Source organism: Henckelia pumila, chromosome 1 (genome assembly GCF_033568475.1).
Source record: "Henckelia pumila isolate YLH828 chromosome 1, ASM3356847v2, whole genome shotgun sequence".
NCBI lineage: Eukaryota > Viridiplantae > Streptophyta > Magnoliopsida > Lamiales > Gesneriaceae > Henckelia > Henckelia pumila.
The window spans coordinates 76,285,842-76,306,285 of NC_133120.1; the positions used below are offsets into that span (position 1 = coordinate 76,285,842).

The following is a 20,444-nucleotide window of genomic DNA, read 5'->3' on the forward strand; positions in this document are numbered from 1 at the left end:
GCCAATCCCTTGGATATATTCCTGCAACATCAACCCTGTAAGTGTTCGGATTGATTTCACTCCTTGTCTTTAATTTCTCTAACTTCTGTTGATAAACCTGGAATGGAGACATAATAGCTGGATTAGTATCAATCTTAGATTTATCCTTGTCAGTGTTGGGCCTAAGATTGATCTCTTCCTCTTTTACCCCAGAGGCGGAGGGTTGACTTGATGATTTTTTCTCATTAATTGTTGCTTCATCTAATTCATCAAAAGCTGATGATAGATTAGCACTTGTTTCTTGGGTTTTGGAATCCTCAACCTTTTGTTCTACAACCAGTGGCTGTATTTTTTCTTCTTGTAAAACCAATGGTTTTAATATTTTCTGTTTATGAGAAACCAATGGTTTCTCTATAGCCTTAACAATTGGCCCTTGAATAGCAGCCCATAGTTGAGTTTGAGCTTGCATACATCCAGTAATACGATTAGATACTTTGATCCGATCAGCTTGCTGTAACCTGCCAGCCATTTCAACATTAATGACTAACTGGTTGAACTCGGTTTGAAGCAACTCAAGGTGTTCCCTGAGATGCCTCTGCATTTTCATGATGGAATCCACGTCACTGCCTTCCATCTCTTGTTAAGAAATCTGCAAGAATATTTTCATGAGATTTAATAATAACAATATCAAAAATATAATTTTGACATAATGATTGTCATCTTAATAACCTAGCTTTCTCAGTTTTGGATTCAATCTTATTTCTTAAGAAAGCTTTAATCTGGTCTTAGACTCAGTTCCAAGTTCCAACCAAATTAAATACCTGAATCGAATTGGTTTTTTAAAAACATTATTCAGGATCAGATCTAATTCGGTTCAGAAATTATTATTTTATTATTGCATTGTAATTACGATGAAGAATAGTTAATTTTAAAATAATGTATGGATAATTTAAATGATTAACATTATTTTGCATAGTGTTTTATGTAGGAAAATATGATAAATTAAATATTTAATGTCTTAAAATAAATATAATCTCCATTTTACTAATAATTGTATTAAAACTTCAATGAGACATCTTACAAGTCAATTTTGTAAAATAAGTCTCTTAATCCAAATATCAACCCGAATCATAAAAAAATATTGTTTTTTTATGTCAAAAATACTTTTTACTATAAATATGGATCGAATTGATATGTCTATTAGATAAAAATACGTTGCACGAGAGAACCACTATTCTCTCATTTGCCATGTTCTGTAAAACTTCGAAGCTCTTAAATGAGCAATAATCAATTTTGAGAATTGGATGTTGTGAATTAAACAATGTAACATAAAATTTTAACAGGGAACAATTTCAGAAAGTTGATAGTAAATTCAATTTAATTTGATTTGGTTGGCCCAAATAAGTCCATTTTCAGTTTGTCTAAATTAGGAATAAGCCAGTTTCCAAAGACACAAAACAAAAAATTCTTCAACATTTGGGATGAAATTGAAACCCCATGTTTAACACTCGAGATTTTGATGCAACATGTTCGATTGATCATCTCGAAAAAATATGTGTGTGTGTGTGTGTGACTATTGAACATGTTATATTAAAACACAGGTACAATGTTATTCCACGTATGGATGCAATATTAGCTTAAACTTAGGATATGTCATGCGTACGCAAGAACGAATATTTAATTTAGACTTGTGTGGGTAAACTAAAATTTCCTATTTTGCTTGGGTGATCGAATCAAATTCAGACAACGCATGGCCGTCCTAGGTGGGAACTGATGCAAATTACCAAGTCAATGGTCATATTCATAGGAAAATATACAGAAAAATATGAAGGCCCAAAAGGAAATATTAAATTGGAACAAGCTCTTATCTCTAGTCCCCAAGTAAAATTCTTGAAGAAATTTTTTTTCATCTAATAAAAGGTGTAAATTAATGTAGTTCAACACTTTGTTGATGGCATAATCTTTCTCATCATGTCCCAATACAATAATTTGATTTGATCACTATTAAAAGTATGAAAAATGGATCATAATTTACACGAGAATTTAGATCGATGGTGTCAAGAAAATACAAAAGAAATGTACATGAAAACAACCAAACTTAAAAGCAAAGTGTATAATAGAATGATTCTCCCTTCTGAAAACAAGATTTCATACGATGGCATAAAGCTGGGGCTTGAAGGAAAACCACTTGAATCCACAGCTCCATTTCTCCGGCAATGAAGGGCATTTAGGCAGCCAATGCCAAGTCCCCCTGCCCACCTTGTAATACAACATCTCAGGCCAAGTATAGCAACACAAACAAATCAACCCTTGGTGCCAAAAACTGTAAACATGCTCATAATTGTGATAGCAAACTGATACAAACTTCCTACACACCATTTCCGGCACCGTTTCGACCTCGACCCAATAATCTCCACCTTGATCATCTTTCCCCAGTTCCCATATCTTTATACTCCTCGAGATCCCACTTGTCCCCACCCCTCCCACCAGGTATAGCTTTTGGTATCCGTCGCTCGCCACTCGGATGAAAGTTAGGTCGTCCCGTGGCAACCCCACCGTTGACCCCTCCCATCTCCCACTCTCCAAATGGAAGCACACGACATGGAAAGGCTCGAGGGTGGTGAAAAACAGGCATCCGTCGTAAAACACCCCCTTCTGAAGGCAACTCTCGCTCAAAACCGGAGTCGATATTCCCTCGAAACATCTCCAAGAACCGGCGGTAGAGCTGTAAACTAAGGCCTGATTCGATGATCCTGCGGAGGATAACACGAAGAGCTTGAAGCCATTATCTGCGGAAACCAGAGTGACGGATTCATCATCGAACATGCAGGTAGGGAAGTTCACACGGCGTGACGACTTAGGCAACAGATTGTACACTAGGAAACAAGATGATCTTGGGCTGGAAAAACAGAGGAGGCCATTGGAGGATGAGAGGAGATTGGAAGAAATTGAAGATGACAGAATACGGGGCAAAGAGAGTGACTCCTCACACCAAGAATTGTTGCCCGTATTGAAAAGAGAGCATTTCTTGATGGATTGAGGGTGTGACAGGATGATGAAAGAAGACAAAGACGAAGCAGAGAGGGAGTGTTTGGATATGAAACGAGGAGTAAACAAAAGGGAATTGAAGTGCTTGCAGGTTGATCTTAGATCGAGGAACGTTTTCAATGGCAAGAATGAAAGGATTCTCTCCAGGAGATGATTCGGTAGCTGGCTCCATATTCTTGAATCCATACATGAATCCTCACAAGAAATCCGTCGATTAGCGACCGACAAATCGGTACTCGATCAACCTTTGTGTTGAAGATCGGTGAAACTTTCTACTGGAAAATTCATGTCGGAGGTTCTTTCACATGGGATTCTTCGCAAGGATGGATTTGAAAAGTTTGAGAATTTATGGAAATTTTTTAATGACTAATGATGCTCATGTGGAAGATATTAGGTGGAGCTACTCATTTGATTTATTGGTAAATTAATCTACGAGTTGGACTATTTTATGATAACTTTGGCTCAGAAGTTGGAAGGAAAGAGAAAAAAAGATGTGAACATAATTCCAAATATTGAATAAATTTGGTTACGTGATATTTAAGTTCATATTTTCTTGTTAATAAATTGAGTGATTTTGAATTTAAGGGCTCTATCATTTTTTAATTTTCTACACTGAGTGTGGTAACTCAATTTGTGAATCTAAAATCAAATTCCTAATTTTAAAAGATTGTGTTTTTACTTTCTTGGAAGTCTACCACTTGTACGTACACGCTAAGTCGGATCTAGTCGTTTTATGAGAGAATAACGGATTATTTTATGCTACACCTGGAGTTCTTCTCCTCCCATGATGTGGTCAAATATCAACCATTGGATCATCAACACATATGTTAATTTCCATACAAATATAAGGGTCCCACGTGATCTAATGATATTGAAATAGGGGAAGAAACACTCCGGTGTAGCATAAACTAACCCGGGAATAACGTAAGTCAAATGCTACGAGTAAATTTATGTTTCTAATCACAAAAATTTATGTGATACAATTTAATTGGATCTCCGATTTGATTCGAAATAAGAGAAATTTTGTGTTTAATATAAAAAAAATATTACTTATTTCGTAGATAAGAACTCGTTTAACTCGTCTCACGGATATAAATCTAAGAGACTGTGACATGAGACTTATAATTTTTTTAATAAGAACTAATGTAATTCAGACTTTTAAGTATCAACGATCTAACGTCATACAAGACGGAAATTGTGATATTGAAAGATTTGACTTCTATTCTATTTATTACACTCGAAGGCAATAAATTTTTGTGTCATGCACTTTCGCATTCCACGGTCGTTTGAGTAGCCGCCCCTGATTATCTTCTAGGTACCAAGTATTGGCACCGACCTTTCTAAAAAGTTTGTACGGCCCCTCCCATCGGGCATCTAACTTCCCTACTTCCCATGCTGGATTAACCCTCTTCAACACAAATTCTCTTTCTTGAAATTCCCGGGGCTTGACTTTTCGATTATAAGCTCTCATCACCCGAGCTCTGTAGGCCTCCATTCGGCGAGCTGCCCTCTCCCTTCGTTCTTCAATCAGATCCAATTCTTGTGCCCGAGCCCCTTCTTCTGTATCCTCATATGCCATAACCCGAGCTGAGGGTTGTCCAACTTCCACTGGCAAAATAGCTTCGGAACCATATACCAGGCTGAAAGGTGATTCGTGCGTAGCAGTATGAGGAGTGGTGCGATAGGCCCATAGCACACTCGGGATCTCCTCGACCCAATCTTTTCCCATTCCATGCAACCGAGCCTGCAACGATCGAACAATAGTACAGTTGGTTACCTCCGTTTGACCGTTACTTTGGGGATAGGCGACCGAGGTGAAGGCCTGCCTAATGTTCATCTCTGCACACCAATCTGCCAACTTCTGCCCCTGAAATTTTCTGCCATTATCCGAGACCAACTTCCTTGGGAGCCCAAACCGGCATACTATATTCCTCCATAAAAACTTCATCACCTATCCTTATGTTATTTTCGCCAAAGGCTCCGCCTCCACCTACTTAGAAAAATAATCCACGGCTACCAACAAGAATTTCTTCTGTGCCCGGGCTATCGGGAAAGGTCCCACTATGTCCAGACCCCATTGATCAAAGGGGCATGAGGCCTATACCGGATTAAGATTACTCGCCGGGCTATGCTGTACATTGCCAAATCTCTGACATCCTTCACAAGACCGAGCCATTTTAGATGCATCAGCCTGTAAAGTGGGCCACCAGAATCCTGACAGCGGTACCCTTCGAGCCAGACTCATAGACCCCCCATGGTTTCCGCACCATCCTTCGTGCACCTCCCGTAAGACATATTCTGTTTCCCCCTCTGTTAGACATTTGAGAAAAGAGCCCTGATAGGAACGCCTATATAGCCTACCTCCCAAAATAGTAAATCTGGGTGCTTGTATCCGTAAGACCCGAGCTTGTCCTTTGTCTGCTGGAAGATCCCTATCGGTAAGGTACTTGACTATCGGGGCCATCCATGTATCTTCTCGGACAACCGGCTCCAAGGCTTCTATGGCAGCCACCAACTCGCTTTGTAACAAAGATTCTGTATCATCCTTTTCCCCGGTGACAACTTTCTTTGCCAAGGCGTCTGCTTCCATATTTTCTTCCCAGGGTATCTGCTCTATGCTCTAAGTAACGAAACTGGCCCGAGCTCTTCAATTACCTTACAGTATTTTATCAATTTTTCTTTTCGGGTACAGAAGGTTTTCTTCACTTGCTGGACAACCAACTGTGAGTCAGAGTATATTATAATGTGGCTTACCCCGACTTCCCGAGCCTGCTTCATTCCAGCTATCACAGCCTCATATTCAGCTTCATTGTTGGAGGCCTGGAAATCCAACTTCACAGCTATTTTGATTTTCTCCTGGGTGGGTGAAACCAGGATGACCCCGACACCACTGCCTCCAACACTACTGGCTCCATCTACAAATACTCTCCATACTTCTTCCTGACCAAAAGTGGCCACCTCTATCAAAAAATCGGATAAGGCATGTGCTTTAATGGCCTTACGTGGTTGGTATTCAATATCATACTCTCCTAAATACATTGTCCATTTTACAAGCCTCCCCGAGGCATCTGGATGAGTCATGATTCGCCCTAGGAGGCTGTTAGTAAGGAAAGTTACCGGGTGAGACAGGAAATAAGGTCTCAATTTCCGGGCTGTTATTACCAAAGCCAGGGCCATCTTCTCAATCTCTGTATATCTAACTTCCACCCCCTTCAAAGCATGACTAACATAGTACACAGGCCTTTGATCTCCCTTTTCATCCTTTATTAAAACAGTGCTGACAGCCCTCTCGGTATTAGATAGATATATCCACAACCTTTCCCCCGGATCTGGCTTAACCAAGATAGGCAAGCTATCCAGATGTTCCTTCAATTCCTGAAAGGCCTGCTCACACTGCTTGGACCAACCAAACCTCTGGGCCTTGCGCAACACTTGGAAAAAGTGATAACTACGATGAGCTGACCGAGCGACGAACCGGGCCAGGGCTGTAATTCGCCCGGTCAATCGCTGTACCTCCTTGATTGATGTTGGCGAAGGCATTTCCTGCAACAGTTTCACCTTTTCTAGGTTGACTTCTATCCCTCGTTCAGTCACCATGAACCCCAGAAATTTGCCACTTTTCACTCCGAATATACACTTGGCTGGATTCAACTTGATCACATACCGCCGTACTGTGGCAAAAGTTTCCTCCATGTCGGGTATAAGACAATCCCGGATCCTGGATTTCACCAGCATATCATCCACATATACCTCCACGTTCCGACCCATCTGTTCCCGGAACACTTTATCCGTCATCCTTTGATACGTGGCCCTTGCATTTTTTAAACCAAATGGCATAATCACGTAACAAAAAGTACCTCCTGATGTGATAAAGCTGACTTTGTCTTGATCCTCCAGAGCTAAAGGAATTTGATGATAGCTCTGGTATGCATCCATGAAGCACAGCAATTCACACCCGGATGTGGAATCCACCAACTGGTCAATCTGGGGTAAAGGATAACAATCCTTGGGACAAGATTTATTTAAATCCCGAAAATCCACGCACATCCGCCACTTCCCTGTGGCCTTCGGTACCAGCACTATATTGGACAGCCAAGTAGGAAATTGCACTTCCTTGATGTGTCCGGCCCATAATAGCTCTTGAACCTGCTCCGCTATTACTTTATCCTCTCAGCCCCAAAATGTCTCTTCTTTTGTAGCACTGGTCGGGATCCAGGGGTGATGTTGAGTTTGTGTTCTGCCACATGAGATGAAACTCCCATCAAATCACCCTGAGCCCAAGCGAACACATCCCTGTTCCGGATGAGGCAGTTTTTCAATTGTTCGGCCAAATTTGCTTCTAAGTCCCGGGAAATCTTGAAAGACTTTCCAGCTTGTCCGAGCACCAGCTCCACCTCCTCATACTCGCCCTTAGATTCATCCACAGAACAAACTTCTCTTCCTCCTTGACCTCCCTCCTTTTCGATCTGCCTCGCCCTCTTATAATCTACTTTAACCGTCTCGGCATAACACTTTCTGAAAGAAGGTTGATCGCCTCGGACATCTCCTACCTTATCTCCCACGGGGAATTTGATCTTCTGATGGTAAGCTGAGGCCACGGCTCTGAAAGAGTTCATAGCTGGCCTCCCCAAGATGACATTATAAGAAGAGGGTGCCTCTACTAATGTGAATCTTGTCATGACCGTCTTTTTCTCATCTCCGGACCCCAAGGTTATGGGCAGCAACATTTCCCCTTGAGGTTGTACTGTGTGCCCAGCAAATCCATACAGAGCAGTTTTTACCGGGCTCAACTCATACCCCTGCAGATCCATCTGCTCGAAGGCGTCCTGGAAAAGGACATTTACCGAGCTTCCTGAGTCTACAAACACTCTTCGTACATCATAATTAGCGATCCGAGCTTGTATAAGCAAAGCATCATTATGTGGCAGGTTTACTCCTTCCAGGTCTTGGGGTCCAAATGTGATGATGGGCCCTGAACCCTGTCTCCTTTCCTCTACCCCCAAACTCTCCTTCCGACTCCAAGACTTTCTAGCCCGGTTTGAGTCTCCGTCAGTAGATCCCCCTGATATCATGTTAATGACGCCTTTGGTTGGCCCATCTCCCGATTTTCTATTTTCTTTAGTAGAATCTATCTCTTGTTTTCCCTTCTCCCGGGAAAGAATGACAGCCGGGGGGGGGGGGGGGGGAACCGACATCTGTGACCCCCGAAACCAAGGAAGACTTCGGGGCTTTTTCTGGACCGGCTTACCATCCCTAGTATAAGGCAACTGCTGTCTCTGCTGCAACGTTAGGCATTCACTGGTGTCATGGGTGCATTCTTGATGAAGTGCACAGTACTTCCAGGACTTCTCTCTGGAAACAGGGGCCTGGACTTCAACCCCTTCTTCACATACGTGCACAGCCCTATCTCGGATCCCTCGGTGCGGTGCATACCGGGATAACCGCCCCATGGGATCATGGTTTTCCTTGCTTCTTCCTTGGTCCTGGCCTCCCTCCCACCGGGCTACCTCCTTTTTCTGCTTCTGAGCTTCCTCCATGTTAATGTATTTCTCGGCCCGAGCCAACAAATCCTCGAAAGTCCGGGGTGCTTTTTTCACTAGTGATTTGAAAATTTTCCCCTCCCGAAGACCTTGAGTGAAGGCAGTGATCTTGGTCTCCTGAGCGCAGGTCGGGACCTCCAAAGCAATCTTATTGAACCTTTTGATGTAGGTTCGTAAAGATTCCTCTCCTGACTGTTTTGCTTCAAATAGGCTATAGGCAGTTTTCCTATACCTCTTGCTACTGCTGAAGTGCTGCAAGAACACTTGCTTGAATTCTGCAAACGATCGAACACTCTGTGGCTCCAACTTCTCAAACCACCTTTGGGCAGAATCCACCAAAGTGGTTAAGAAGACTTTGCACTTGATCTTATCCCCATAGCAATGCAGCATAGCTACATTCTCAAAGCGAGCCAGGTGCTCCTTTGGATCAGTGCTCCCATCATACTCCCGGATTTTTGCCGACTTGTAATGAGATGGCAAGGGCTCCTCTATCACCTCCTGTGAAAAAGGGCAACCTGGGATCTTGATAGACCAGGCCATTTTGGGATCCTCTTCTTCCAACTTCTGTATCTTCCTCCTAAGTTCATGTAATTCGTCCGCCACAGAAGGCTGTATTGAGTGCATCCAAGAACTTTCCTCTTCTTCACCTTCTCTGGCTCGGGCATCAGGGTTCGGATTACCCCGGTTTTCTTCTTCTTCCATTGTGATTTCATTTGATCGTGGTTGCTTTGTAGCTGCTAACGATTTCTGTATCATATCCTGCACATATGATTCGAGCTGCTCCAGAGGAATAATAATGTTCCGGCCCTGCTGGGGGCCTTCCGAGGGTGTTTGTCCATGAGAAGCCATATCTATGTCTATAGAAAAAGCTTTTCCACAGACGGCGCCAATGATGATGGTTTGCTAAACCGGGGCCCGGGCCGTCAGGGTAGTAAAGTGGGCCTGACGAGATGATCGGACTAAGTGATACGTCCTTCCTTGATTGAGGTAATCTGCAGGCAAGGAAAGGAAATTAAAGCACGTTAGTGGGACACCGAAAAGTTTTTCGGCGGGGCCACTCCGATGCTTAAGTCAGGCTCAGAAACAGAGTGGGCTTTAGGTAAAATGAATATAGTGTTTTTGAGATTTTTAGTGAACATCCCTTTACTGATACCTGATGCAAGGTATTTATAGGCGTTGGAATGAGGGTATGGCTCCGCATTTCGAGGGTAGTGGCCACGATCTGGATCGTGGGTATATGGGTTGCCCACGTTTACTTGTCATGCCCGATGAAGGTAGAAAGCTCGGGATTATGGCCATCGTGGGGATCATGCTCTTGAGAAATGGGTTTTGTATAAGTCATGAAGACTCGGTCTTCTCGGCCTTATGCCTTCATTCGGGATGAGTTAGTCCACTGTATCTGATCCATTAGTCCGACCTTATCCAGCCATGTCACTCTTGCCTCTTCCTAGCCCTGATACCCCTGACTTCCCGGGGTATCACCACTCCTCCCTAAAATAGTCGGGCTAGAACCCTGTTTGTTGTCCTGACTAGCGTCCCTGTTGCCTTTGCCTCTTCCTAGCCCTGATACCCCTAACTTCCCGGGGTATCAATATATATAATATTATGTGTTTTTTTAACAGAATAATATTATGTGTTAAATTTGAAATATATATAAAGATTATTTCTCGCAACACTTGCCTTACCGGTATTGCAGGAAAGATTTTTTTAAGAAAAAAAAAAGAGCAAGAATTTGAAGCAAACTTTTCAAACCTGCAATAGTTTAAAAATGTTTCTAGATGAATTAATTGAGAATTAAAAGGGTGGAAGACTTTTAATTAGTTGAATTTTCAATTTAAATACTGCTAAGATTAAAAATAATAATATGAAATTATTATATATTCTTCCGATTCATATATTTAGATTTGAATATGTTTCACACAAATTTAAAATTATTTGCAAAACAAATTTTAAAGAAAATTCTTATTTTTCACTTGTTCATGAATGATTTAATATGATATAAAAAGTTTTGGAAGTAACTAATTTATTTCAAACATAAGAAGTTGTTATGTGTCAATTTTGTAATTCAGATCTTTTATTTAATCTGATAATTGAAAAATGTTATTTTTTATGTCCAAAGTATTGTTCTAGTTGTAGATAGTCATATGAACCAGTCTTATGGATAGATCCGTATGATCGTCTCGCAGGAGACCTGCTAAAAGTTAAAGATATAATGGAAAAAAATACTAAATATAGATATTAGACTATATTTTGAGATCGATAAAAAGGAAATTATATGATTTTTATATATGGGACGTAGGAAATATCTTAGAGCGATATCATTATTACGATTTGCACAAAATTTTTATGAAATGGTCTCACAGGTCAATTTTATAAGATCACTATCTTATTTGAGACTCATGAAAATTTATTACTTTTTGTCAAAAATATTATTTTTTATTGAAAATATGAACATAATTGACATATCTCACGGACAGAGATATGCTCTTATGATTTATGTCAATCCTAATGAATATTAATGACTAATCTTGAAAGCTCGCGCAATTTCGTTAGTTAAGCCGAAAATCTTAATTGTCGACTACAACAAATAATATATAATAATTAAATAAATATCTTGGTAGTTTTGTTAACGTAATAATTATTAATTATTATTGCTTTAATCACACGTCGGGCTTTAGGCTTAGCTAGATTTGAGCTCTAACAAGGACCTCCACTACTACTAATAAATACATTTTTTTAGGATCCGCCACTTATGTAAATATTAAATCTACAATTTGTTTACACTTTTATTTTAAGCAAATTATCAAGAAATATTCTGAAGTATATATTTGGGATAATAAAAAGTTAATATGAAATAATAATTATATATGGCAACGTGGAAATGAGGAAAAATAGTTTCAAGAAAAGAATTAGCAATATTGAGTGGATATTTCCAGTCTCCAGAAAATACCGTAGGAGGTCGAGTTCAACTTTCCCCCATGACATTGTCGCAGCGTAAATTCAATGTTTATCGTTACCTTGATTTCTCTCTCTCTTACTATATGATCTCATTAACCAGCCTAGACCCTATTCCATATCACTTCATTTCGTAGATTCTAATTTTCAATCATCTTCTGATATCTAGAGCTGCATTAGTTTGCAGAAACAGGATGAGAATGATATTTTCATATGTGAGAGATTGAGAGATGTATATTCTCTTGTGAATGTTTATTTTTAAAATAATAGGAATAAACATTCCCCTTTTTTTACCAAAAGATTGTCTGTTTCCATTCCTTCATTTTATCGATTTCGATTTTGATAATGATAAAATTAACATTTATTATATTTAGATTTAACAACATGATCCTCAACTTAAACATCAACATATCACCTTCTTTGTCCACAAAAATTAAAATGATAATATGACCATAAAATTAATAATTAATTAATCATAATTACATTAAGATAAGAACATGATAAATATACAATATACCATTTTTTTCTACCATATTTTAGTATTGTTTGATAGAGATTCTAGAAAGCTTAGCTTTTCTTTCACAAAATTCCAAAATTTTGTAAAATAAAAGCTGAGAAGTACTTCTCCCAAACACTACCTTTAATATAAATAGATTTTACTTTTAAAAAGAAAAGGAAAGGAAAAAGAAATAAAAAAAAATAAAGAAGAAGAAAACTTAACGAAACATCCGACTTCAGAACCCACTTCTCATAGCCAAGGATTTATGTTCTAATATAATCTATCCATGTGTAATTATACAAATGTCTAAGCCAAACACTGAAGACCTTTAATACTATGTATGTACAAGGAGAAAACAAAGACCAATAAACAAATAAACCTCAATCACTCCAGTTATCCTGATCAACTGCATCAGCTGTTTGCTGCCCTTTCCTCCACTCATCCTGCATTTCCAACCAAAATAAGGTTGGGATCACAACATCGGAATATCGAACGTTCAGAAAACCTACCATTTCATCAGAAATAAATTTTGATGGAGACCAGACGAGGATTTGTCTATCGTTACCGCCCGTGTATAACTCCTACAACAACACAGAAACCAAAGTATTAATCTCCTTTTCAATGACCGAACGAGAACTATGCAGGGAAAAAAGTACAGGCGACATTTGCGAAACAATACTCCTCACAGCACAATACAAAGTTACAAACGCTTTGATCGTCCAGACTCCAGATTCTCTCTCATGCATGAAAAAAATTCTACACGGTAGTCAAACTCTGCATAACCAAGTGTTCCAAATGCATGATTGCATAATCTCAATAGCTGTGCTCGAGCATTAAAAAATCAATATAAAATATAGATAATGAAGATAATTCATTTGCTTGAAGAACTTAGAAGGGCTAATCATGGAAAAATTACTGTATCAGCAACCCTCAACCCACCCCACCCCACCTCACCCCACAACCACCACCACCACCCAACCCATCCAAAAAACAAAAACCAAAAAAGAAAAAGAGGGCTGAAGTCATCATGGTGACGAATAATTGTAGCTAACCATCACCTAGAATCAACTCAGTCTTTTGGATGAAACGAGAAAGGACTTATAGATTATCCTAAAAACCTAAACTAGTAAAGTTTCTTTATCCACCCTCATAGCATGGCTAAGGATGACAGAGCAGTAGGGATAATTACTTTCTGCGAATATTACCAATCAACAAGTTGTGACCAGAGAACACCTTGGGTGTTTTTTAAAGTGCTCTCTCTGGTCAAGGCCCTGCAGCCATCCTGTGCAGATGTTTGTGCTCTTTACTTTTAGGGATGGTGAATTGCATTACGTGGGTGTGGGGGTTGGGGTTGGGGTGAGAGAGAGAGAGAGAGAGAGACGAACATGATCTTGTGCATTGTACCAACAGCAGTTGACGTTTTCATAATGGCCACGGAAAGTAGCCTTTGTTTGACCAGACCACATATCGAAGACCTAAGAAATTGAGAGCATATATTATACAAACTCTTAGACAAAGTGATACTGTCACAGTAGAATGTGAGAAGAAGATGTATACTTTCACAGTGTTCATGCATGGAATAAAAGCGAGAGCTGAATCATGAGATACAGCCATCTGTATAGCTTTCGTGCTTTGCAACCGTTTCGTTTCAAAGTTCACAAGCGTATTACATCCAGATTCTATATCCCATAACTTCAGCCGTGAATCAGAACCTGAAAGTCAAAAGTATTATAAAGAATTATCATCTATATTACTACATTTAGTTATTTAAATTTGGCACCTAACACTATATATCCAAAATGGAACTTCAAGGACTAGCAAGAGCCATGCACAAAAACCTATGCCAATTCAAATCAACAAGGAAAGGAAGATGCAACTAAGCATTACCCTTAGCCTAAGGTTGTGCTACTTTCTCCATATCAACTAGTCAGAAAGCAATGCATTGGAGTAGACCTCATGAAAATGGATTTTTGAGAATACAATCTAACTAAACATAGATCAAGCTTTCTCATGTCCACATCACATGAGAAAACAGAACAATAATCTTTATTCTTTCAGTTCTAATGTAAAATTGAACCGAGAAGTCTTTACAGACACTAGGCAGAAAATATTTAAAAAATTTGAGTGGAAGTTCAAATAAAAATAGTGAAACATAGAAAAAAAACAGTAGAAACGAGAATACATGATAATTCAACTTCAATGTGTAGCAAAATTCAACCTGCACTAAGAAGATACATGCCATCATCAGTCCCCTTTATTCCAGTTACAACACCATAATGGCCCGTGGCACGATCATGACTTGATAGCATTCCAGGATGTAATCGCTGTTTTGTGGTTTTTACGTGACTTGAAACCCTCACAGTTGAATAGGGCTTCAAAGCATTTCCATTGGGTACTTTCCTCTGAGGTGCTCGGACTTTTGCATTTGAACTTTGTCCCACCGATGAAGATTTCTACGGAAGAGCAAAAAGATCACAAGGTAAATAAAATCACAGTTACAAGACTCGATATATCTGTGGGTGGAAAAAGAATAAGGCGCATGCAAAAATTTTGCCGAGACAGTATTTTCATGCATAAGACCATTCAGGAACCAGGAAAAGATTTGGAAAAGTTCTGTTTCATTCCATTATGAAATTCTCCGACTTGATGATCATAGTCAAGCAAAAGACTATTCTATATGTGAAATTTAACGAATTTCCTCTGCCATGAACACTTTTCAGTTAAAAATTAGATATTTGCACTTACAAGCAAACTAAATTTCATGATGTGTTAAAAAAATTACATAAAACTAGAAACATGAAAAGGAGAACAATGTCAACCATCTCATTCTTCAGGCTAAAATTGTGTACGTTATAACACATATATCAATTGCTTCGCATATTTGTACTAGAAAACAGAAACCTTATTAGTTGTTATACGCGATAGCAGAGGTGGGCGTCTTCCAAGCTGAGAATGGGATTGATCTAAAATACAAAAGCATCCAGCACGCCTGATGTCCCAAAAACGTATAGCACCATCGCATCCTCCAGTTACCAAAACCCACTCACTAGAAGTAGACCACTCCAGTGACATTACACCATCTATCATAACAACCAATTATAATAAATAAAGATCCATCACATCTTATCAAATGCAATTTCATACAAGACCTAACACCGAATTGGAATTCTCAACAAACTGAACTGATTTTCTATTCACAACAAAATCGAAAGAAGAGCAAGAAATATCTAGGTGGTGGCAGAAATAAAGAGAGTGAAACACAATTAGCATTATTGTGTTTAACAAATCAATGTGAATGAAAGGTAAATTAAGACCCATAAAAGTAGCTTCTGATAGGGATGAACTGAAAGGCAGAATACTCATAATGTCAGACTGTTGAATGAAGCTATATATACTAACTTGAGACAGTTTAAGCAAATAGAAAACAGTGTAAGAACATAAAAACAGATGCTATCATGCATTTACCTTTCTTGGTATTCATGCTGGCATAGTCTGATCATGTCAAGTAGGAAATTTCAATCTAACAAAATACGAAAACGCAGCCCAGGAAATTTTCAGGATTGAGGAAAATATCATTTAAAATCAACTGTAAAATCTCGGTCACCAATTGATTCACCCTAATACGCTCTACCCGCTAGTTCGTCATTTCTGATAAGAAAAAACTTTAGAACAAATGCTTATTGTTTTAGTAAAAGCTATAATTGCTGGTAACACGCAACTCAAATATAAAGCAGCTCAAACAGTGTGTATCAACCGCTTTATGAAGGGCAGAGAGACAAAAAATAAGAAGACTAAGAGGCATAAATATAACTACCTCATATATGTACGACAAGGTGATGTGCAACTATTTACATACCACGATGACCTGATAATGTGTGGGCAAATGCGCCAGAGGCTATATCACATAAACGAACTTGGACATCCTCAGTTCCAGCAGCAATTAACATGTGAGATCTTGCTTGTGGAGACATAGCAATTTTATAAACCTTTCCCGGCATTTTAAAATTCTGTACAACCTGCATTAGAAATATTAAGTAACACCAGATGCTAGAAGGAAGACTTACTAAGAAATATTTTATCTAAAGATCCAAAAGAAACAAGACTTACTTGTGTTGTATTTGTATCCCAGACATTAATGTGATGATCATAAGAACCAGTTACGAACAATCCTGTGTCAATTGGATACCAAATGGCTGAGGATATGGCATATTTATGTCCATTCTCATGCTGCTTGTTAATGACAAATACTGACTTGTGCTTGGCAATCAGGCCACCCCCTTCATAGTTTGTTGGACGTTGGACATCATAAACAGCAACAGTTGCATCTGCTGCACCAGCCAGTAAATATCTACCCTCCGTCAAATCAACCTGATCTTGAATTGCAACAAGGCCACATTTTTTAAGGAAAAAGCAAAGTACTACACAAAATCACAAAGATATTTCTGCTCAAGGAGGCAAAATCCATGCCTCATAAGGTTAATTACATTAATTCAAGCAACAAAGTGAGAACCTAATGTAACTTATGAATCACCATCTAAATGTCCCACCCTGATAATACTCAACTGAAACAACGTGAGACTTTTGGGGCAAAGGGCATAGGCTCTTTGTTTATATTAGATTCAGTCGAGTTAAAATAAGATTGGCCAGACCAATCATAGCGATCTCATAGCCATAAAATTTTAAAGCCCCTCAAAGTTGCAGGAAAACCCAATTGTAAGGCAGAAAAAGTTCAGCATATATCTCAGTTTAGCGGGTGTAAATCATAAAGCAACAATGCCCCGAAAATACAAAAAGCAATAGCAGCAACGACTTCTAACAACCGTATCATCAGATGAAACAACAAAACCTTAAAAATGACAACTTAACCACCAAAAGTTGTTCAGACAAGTATCAAATCGAAGAAGAAGGAAAAAAAAACCCCGAGCGAGGTGTGAGAAAGGACCTGAAGAGAATCGACGGAGCCACGATGAGAGGAGACGATTTCCTTGTAATTGGAGAGTTGAATGGATGAAAGTCGAGCGGTGGCAATACGATTAACGAATGAATTAGGGCGAAGGTTACCGAATTCTCTGTCTCTAGTCTCCTTCCACATCTTCCTCGCATCTTCGATCTGCTTCTCCCCACCACTGAATGAATTCCGCTAACAGCTGAATTGAATTAGCCAAGAAAACTGGATCGACAAATATACAGCTCACGATTTTTCGATACCAATAATTTTTTGTTTAATTTACCAACACTTCACCATCTCCATGAAGCTCAGAAATTACTGGTACGAGCTAGAAAGCCAGCCTGTATTTTATATTTAATAATATAATAAAAAAAATACTTTCTTATTAATAATAATAATAATAATAATAATAATAATAAATAAATAAATAAATACGTGGCTGGCTTTTGTCTTTCCAATTCCAGGAACGTTCTGTGCTGTCAACTCCAAGAGCATATCAACGATCTAGATTGATCTGCACATTATATGAGAGTCGTTGATGCGGGCAGACAGTCCGTCTGTCAGCATAGAATTTTTCTCAATTGTTGTTGTTCATATTAAATTTTATTTTATTTTTTTTATGTCATCACGTGATCTAATAGTTATATTGTTGGGAAATGGTTGGAATTACTCGGTATTGGAGTTCGGACGATAAATTTATTGAATGATTAATACATATATAATAAAATAATGATTTGTGAAAATGTAATATATGATTTTAAATAGTATCGTGTTTAATATGATTTTTTTGAAGGTATGTTTAATATGAATTTTGATCGTGAGATGAATTAAGAATTTTTTTACTTTCGGACAAAATTATCCTTTGACTATGTTAAAATTACTTTTTGTTTGAAATTTTTGTTTATGAAATTACTACCCTAGTTTATTTCATCTCCAACTACTCACTTTTTTACGAAAATAAATATGAGCAGCTCTCAACAAACCTCCGTCGACATCTCAAAAACTCAGTAGATTTATGTTTTCTCAATTTCTTCCCCCAGATGAGATGTGGCTCTACTTCAAGATTCTGATTTTGATTTATCGAGCGACGTTGATTTTTTCGTTCAGCTTTATGATGTTTTAGCATGTCAAAACCTAAATATATGTAGTTGCTTTCTTCCATCGTGTAGATGAAGGAGAAAGATGTTGGAGTTTTTTTGGGGAAGGGAAGGGTAGACTTGAAAATAAAAGGTGTGATTAAATAAGTGATAGTTAGGGGAAGATTAATTTTGAATTGATCCTTTGCATAATGGATTGAGTGAAATTATTATTATTAAACATCCAAACAAGTCAAACCAACCACAATTCTAAGCAATGCCTTGTAACATAGTGTTGTGTTGGTGTTGGGATTCGGTGAAAGATAAATTAATTAACTTTAATAGGTCTTTATCGTTGGCCTCAAATTCAATTCTCTTACTCAGCTAAATGTCTCATTCGTTCTGTCAAAAGGTGAAAAATATTTCTTAAAAACTCATTCAAATATTACCTACGTAATCATTACAATATCACACTTCCTCAAGTTCAATACTTCAATTATCATAATATGATATTAATGAAACAATTGATACATTCACTTTCTTGATTTCTTCTAAAGTAAAAGATATAACACAGATTCTGTGAACTACGTTACATTATATTATAAATAACAAATATATACAGATAATAACCTATATATGGATTACAAATATCCAAAGCTTATTTGATTGCTATGTACACATATATTTGAAAGCATAATAAAAAATCAGACAAATTTAATACAAACAGATCGACACATCGGACAAGAGATGTTCTTCAACAACCAAGCAAATATACACTGCGCGTGGAACACATGCGAGCAAGGCGTCTCCACTATCTCCACACCATCGCCAAACCTCTGCAGACAAACAGGGCAATCCTCCATTGTTAACTCTTCCATTCTGCACACTTTCATCTCCACTCTCCGCTTCACCTCGTACAATCCCTTCGGCTCATCATCTCTCATGGCTCTCAGACATCTCCTCTGGCAGATTTTCATATGGCATTTGATCGATCTCAGTATGTCCAGAACCTCGTTTTCATACGCCACCTTCCAGATTTCATCGGATGATTCTCCGATTCCTTCGTCGCCGTATTCTGAGGAAATGCAGTCTTCGAGACTGTTCGGGTGGCATTCGTGGGATATGAATTGCTTCTCTATTTCTTTTTCGTAGATCTCTTGCCAGTAATCGTCGTCGTCGGAACCGACTTGGGTGAAGTCCAATGTCTTCGTTCTGTAAACCTCGACCACGATCACGGGTTTGGGCCCTTCCCCACGAGAAGTCGTTCGTTTGAATCGAAAACCCGTGAGTATCAAATCGGCTATGTTCTCGGCAAGCGATTCGATTTCCTCCGGAGGGAAAATCTCGGGTATGAGATTAGCAGGCGGGTTAATGTTCTGATGTAGCAATGGCAGGATAAGTAAACGACATCGAACGGAATTAAGATCGGGACCATTGAGAAACCATTGCTGATCACACCATTCTGTCCTTGCTTGATCATATGCTCGTAAATTCTGAGGAAGAAGAAGCCCTGGGAATTTGAATAGGTTTTCTTGGGAAGAACTTCGTTCCACTTGAATACACGGAGTTTCAGGCCATTGATTTCTTCGGATATAAGCACCATGCCTGAATTCAGCTACGATCGACTGTGATCTTGCCGCAATTTGCCCGGAACCGGCGAAGAAGAGCTGAAGAACTGGGGAGATCATGTCCTACTATACATATATATGTTATGAAATTGTTTCGTGGAGAAAAAGATGGCGGCGGTGACGGCTTCGCTAGGGTTTGCTGTGTGTTTCTTGCCAGCGGGTCGGGCTTGGCCCGTATTCTTTCTGGGTCGGACTTAGGTCCGATTGGCTTAACATATTTTCATGTATCTTTCCTTTGGACAAATGATCGATTAAAAACCGATCTAGACTATGCCTTGTACTTTTTCTCTCGATGTGACTGAGTTTTCAATTCATTAAGATTGGAAATCCCCGATGTGTCACCAAAACTTGCTGTTGTAGTTGTACTTGGAGGAAAATGACTAAAATTAAAAATAAATACAAATTAATTGATTAGGACCAAGAATTGATCTACATTATGATAAAAATGTAAAACATGAAAATTATAATATCAGAATTATAATTTCTATTGAATATAGTTGAACATGGAGATATCGAAATGAAGACATCTACAAGTAGTTTTGTTATTTAGACTATTATGTCACATACGGGAACTTTACGCTAGTCAATAAGCAATTTTGTTAAGAACGATGCTTGAAAAGATCAAGAACGAACTGTAATGATCTACATTTGTCGATTCACACTCAGAAAAATCTAGAAGGTTCTGAAATATTCAAGAACATAATGGAAAAGTAGAGACTAATCTAGAATGTTCAAGAAGTATTTTGAATATCCTAGAATCGTGTTGAAGGA

The 20,444-nt window shown here is 38.7% G+C and overlaps 3 protein-coding genes across 4 annotated transcripts; all 3 read right to left on the minus strand.

The window, feature by feature from the left end:
* Positions 1-1,874: 1,874 nt before the first annotated feature.
* Positions 1,875-3,447, minus strand: LOC140874358 (F-box/kelch-repeat protein At5g43190). Its single transcript, XM_073277647.1, has one exon. The coding sequence runs from the start codon at positions 3,211-3,213 to the stop codon at positions 2,128-2,130; it is 1,086 nt and encodes a 361-aa protein (XP_073133748.1). The 5' UTR covers positions 3,214-3,447; the 3' UTR covers positions 1,875-2,127.
* Positions 3,448-12,245: 8,798 nt separating this feature from the next.
* Positions 12,246-17,292, minus strand: LOC140878479 (WD repeat-containing protein ATCSA-1-like). 2 transcript variants are annotated; one of them, XM_073282081.1, is made up of 9 exons: positions 16,964-17,292; positions 16,129-16,389; positions 15,878-16,037; positions 14,923-15,101; positions 14,240-14,474; positions 13,579-13,733; positions 13,407-13,496; positions 12,531-12,602; positions 12,246-12,464 (listed from the first exon to the last, which is right to left on the minus strand). In XM_073282081.1, the coding sequence occupies exons 1-9, from the start codon at positions 17,111-17,113 to the stop codon at positions 12,402-12,404; spliced, it is 1,365 nt and encodes a 454-aa protein (XP_073138182.1). In that variant the 5' UTR covers positions 17,114-17,292; the 3' UTR covers positions 12,246-12,401. The 2 variants fall into 2 exon arrangements, with proteins under 2 accessions (XP_073138182.1, XP_073138189.1); XM_073282088.1 differs by lacking the exons at positions 12,246-12,464; positions 12,531-12,602 and adding an exon at positions 12,610-12,795.
* Positions 17,293-18,621: 1,329 nt separating this feature from the next.
* On the minus strand, positions 18,622-19,999 carry LOC140875803 (uncharacterized). Its single transcript, XM_073279597.1, has one exon. It carries the CDS (start codon positions 19,731-19,733, stop codon positions 18,750-18,752), a length of 984 nt encoding a protein of 327 aa, XP_073135698.1. The 5' UTR covers positions 19,734-19,999; the 3' UTR covers positions 18,622-18,749.
* Between the last annotated feature and the right edge of the window lie 445 nt (positions 20,000-20,444).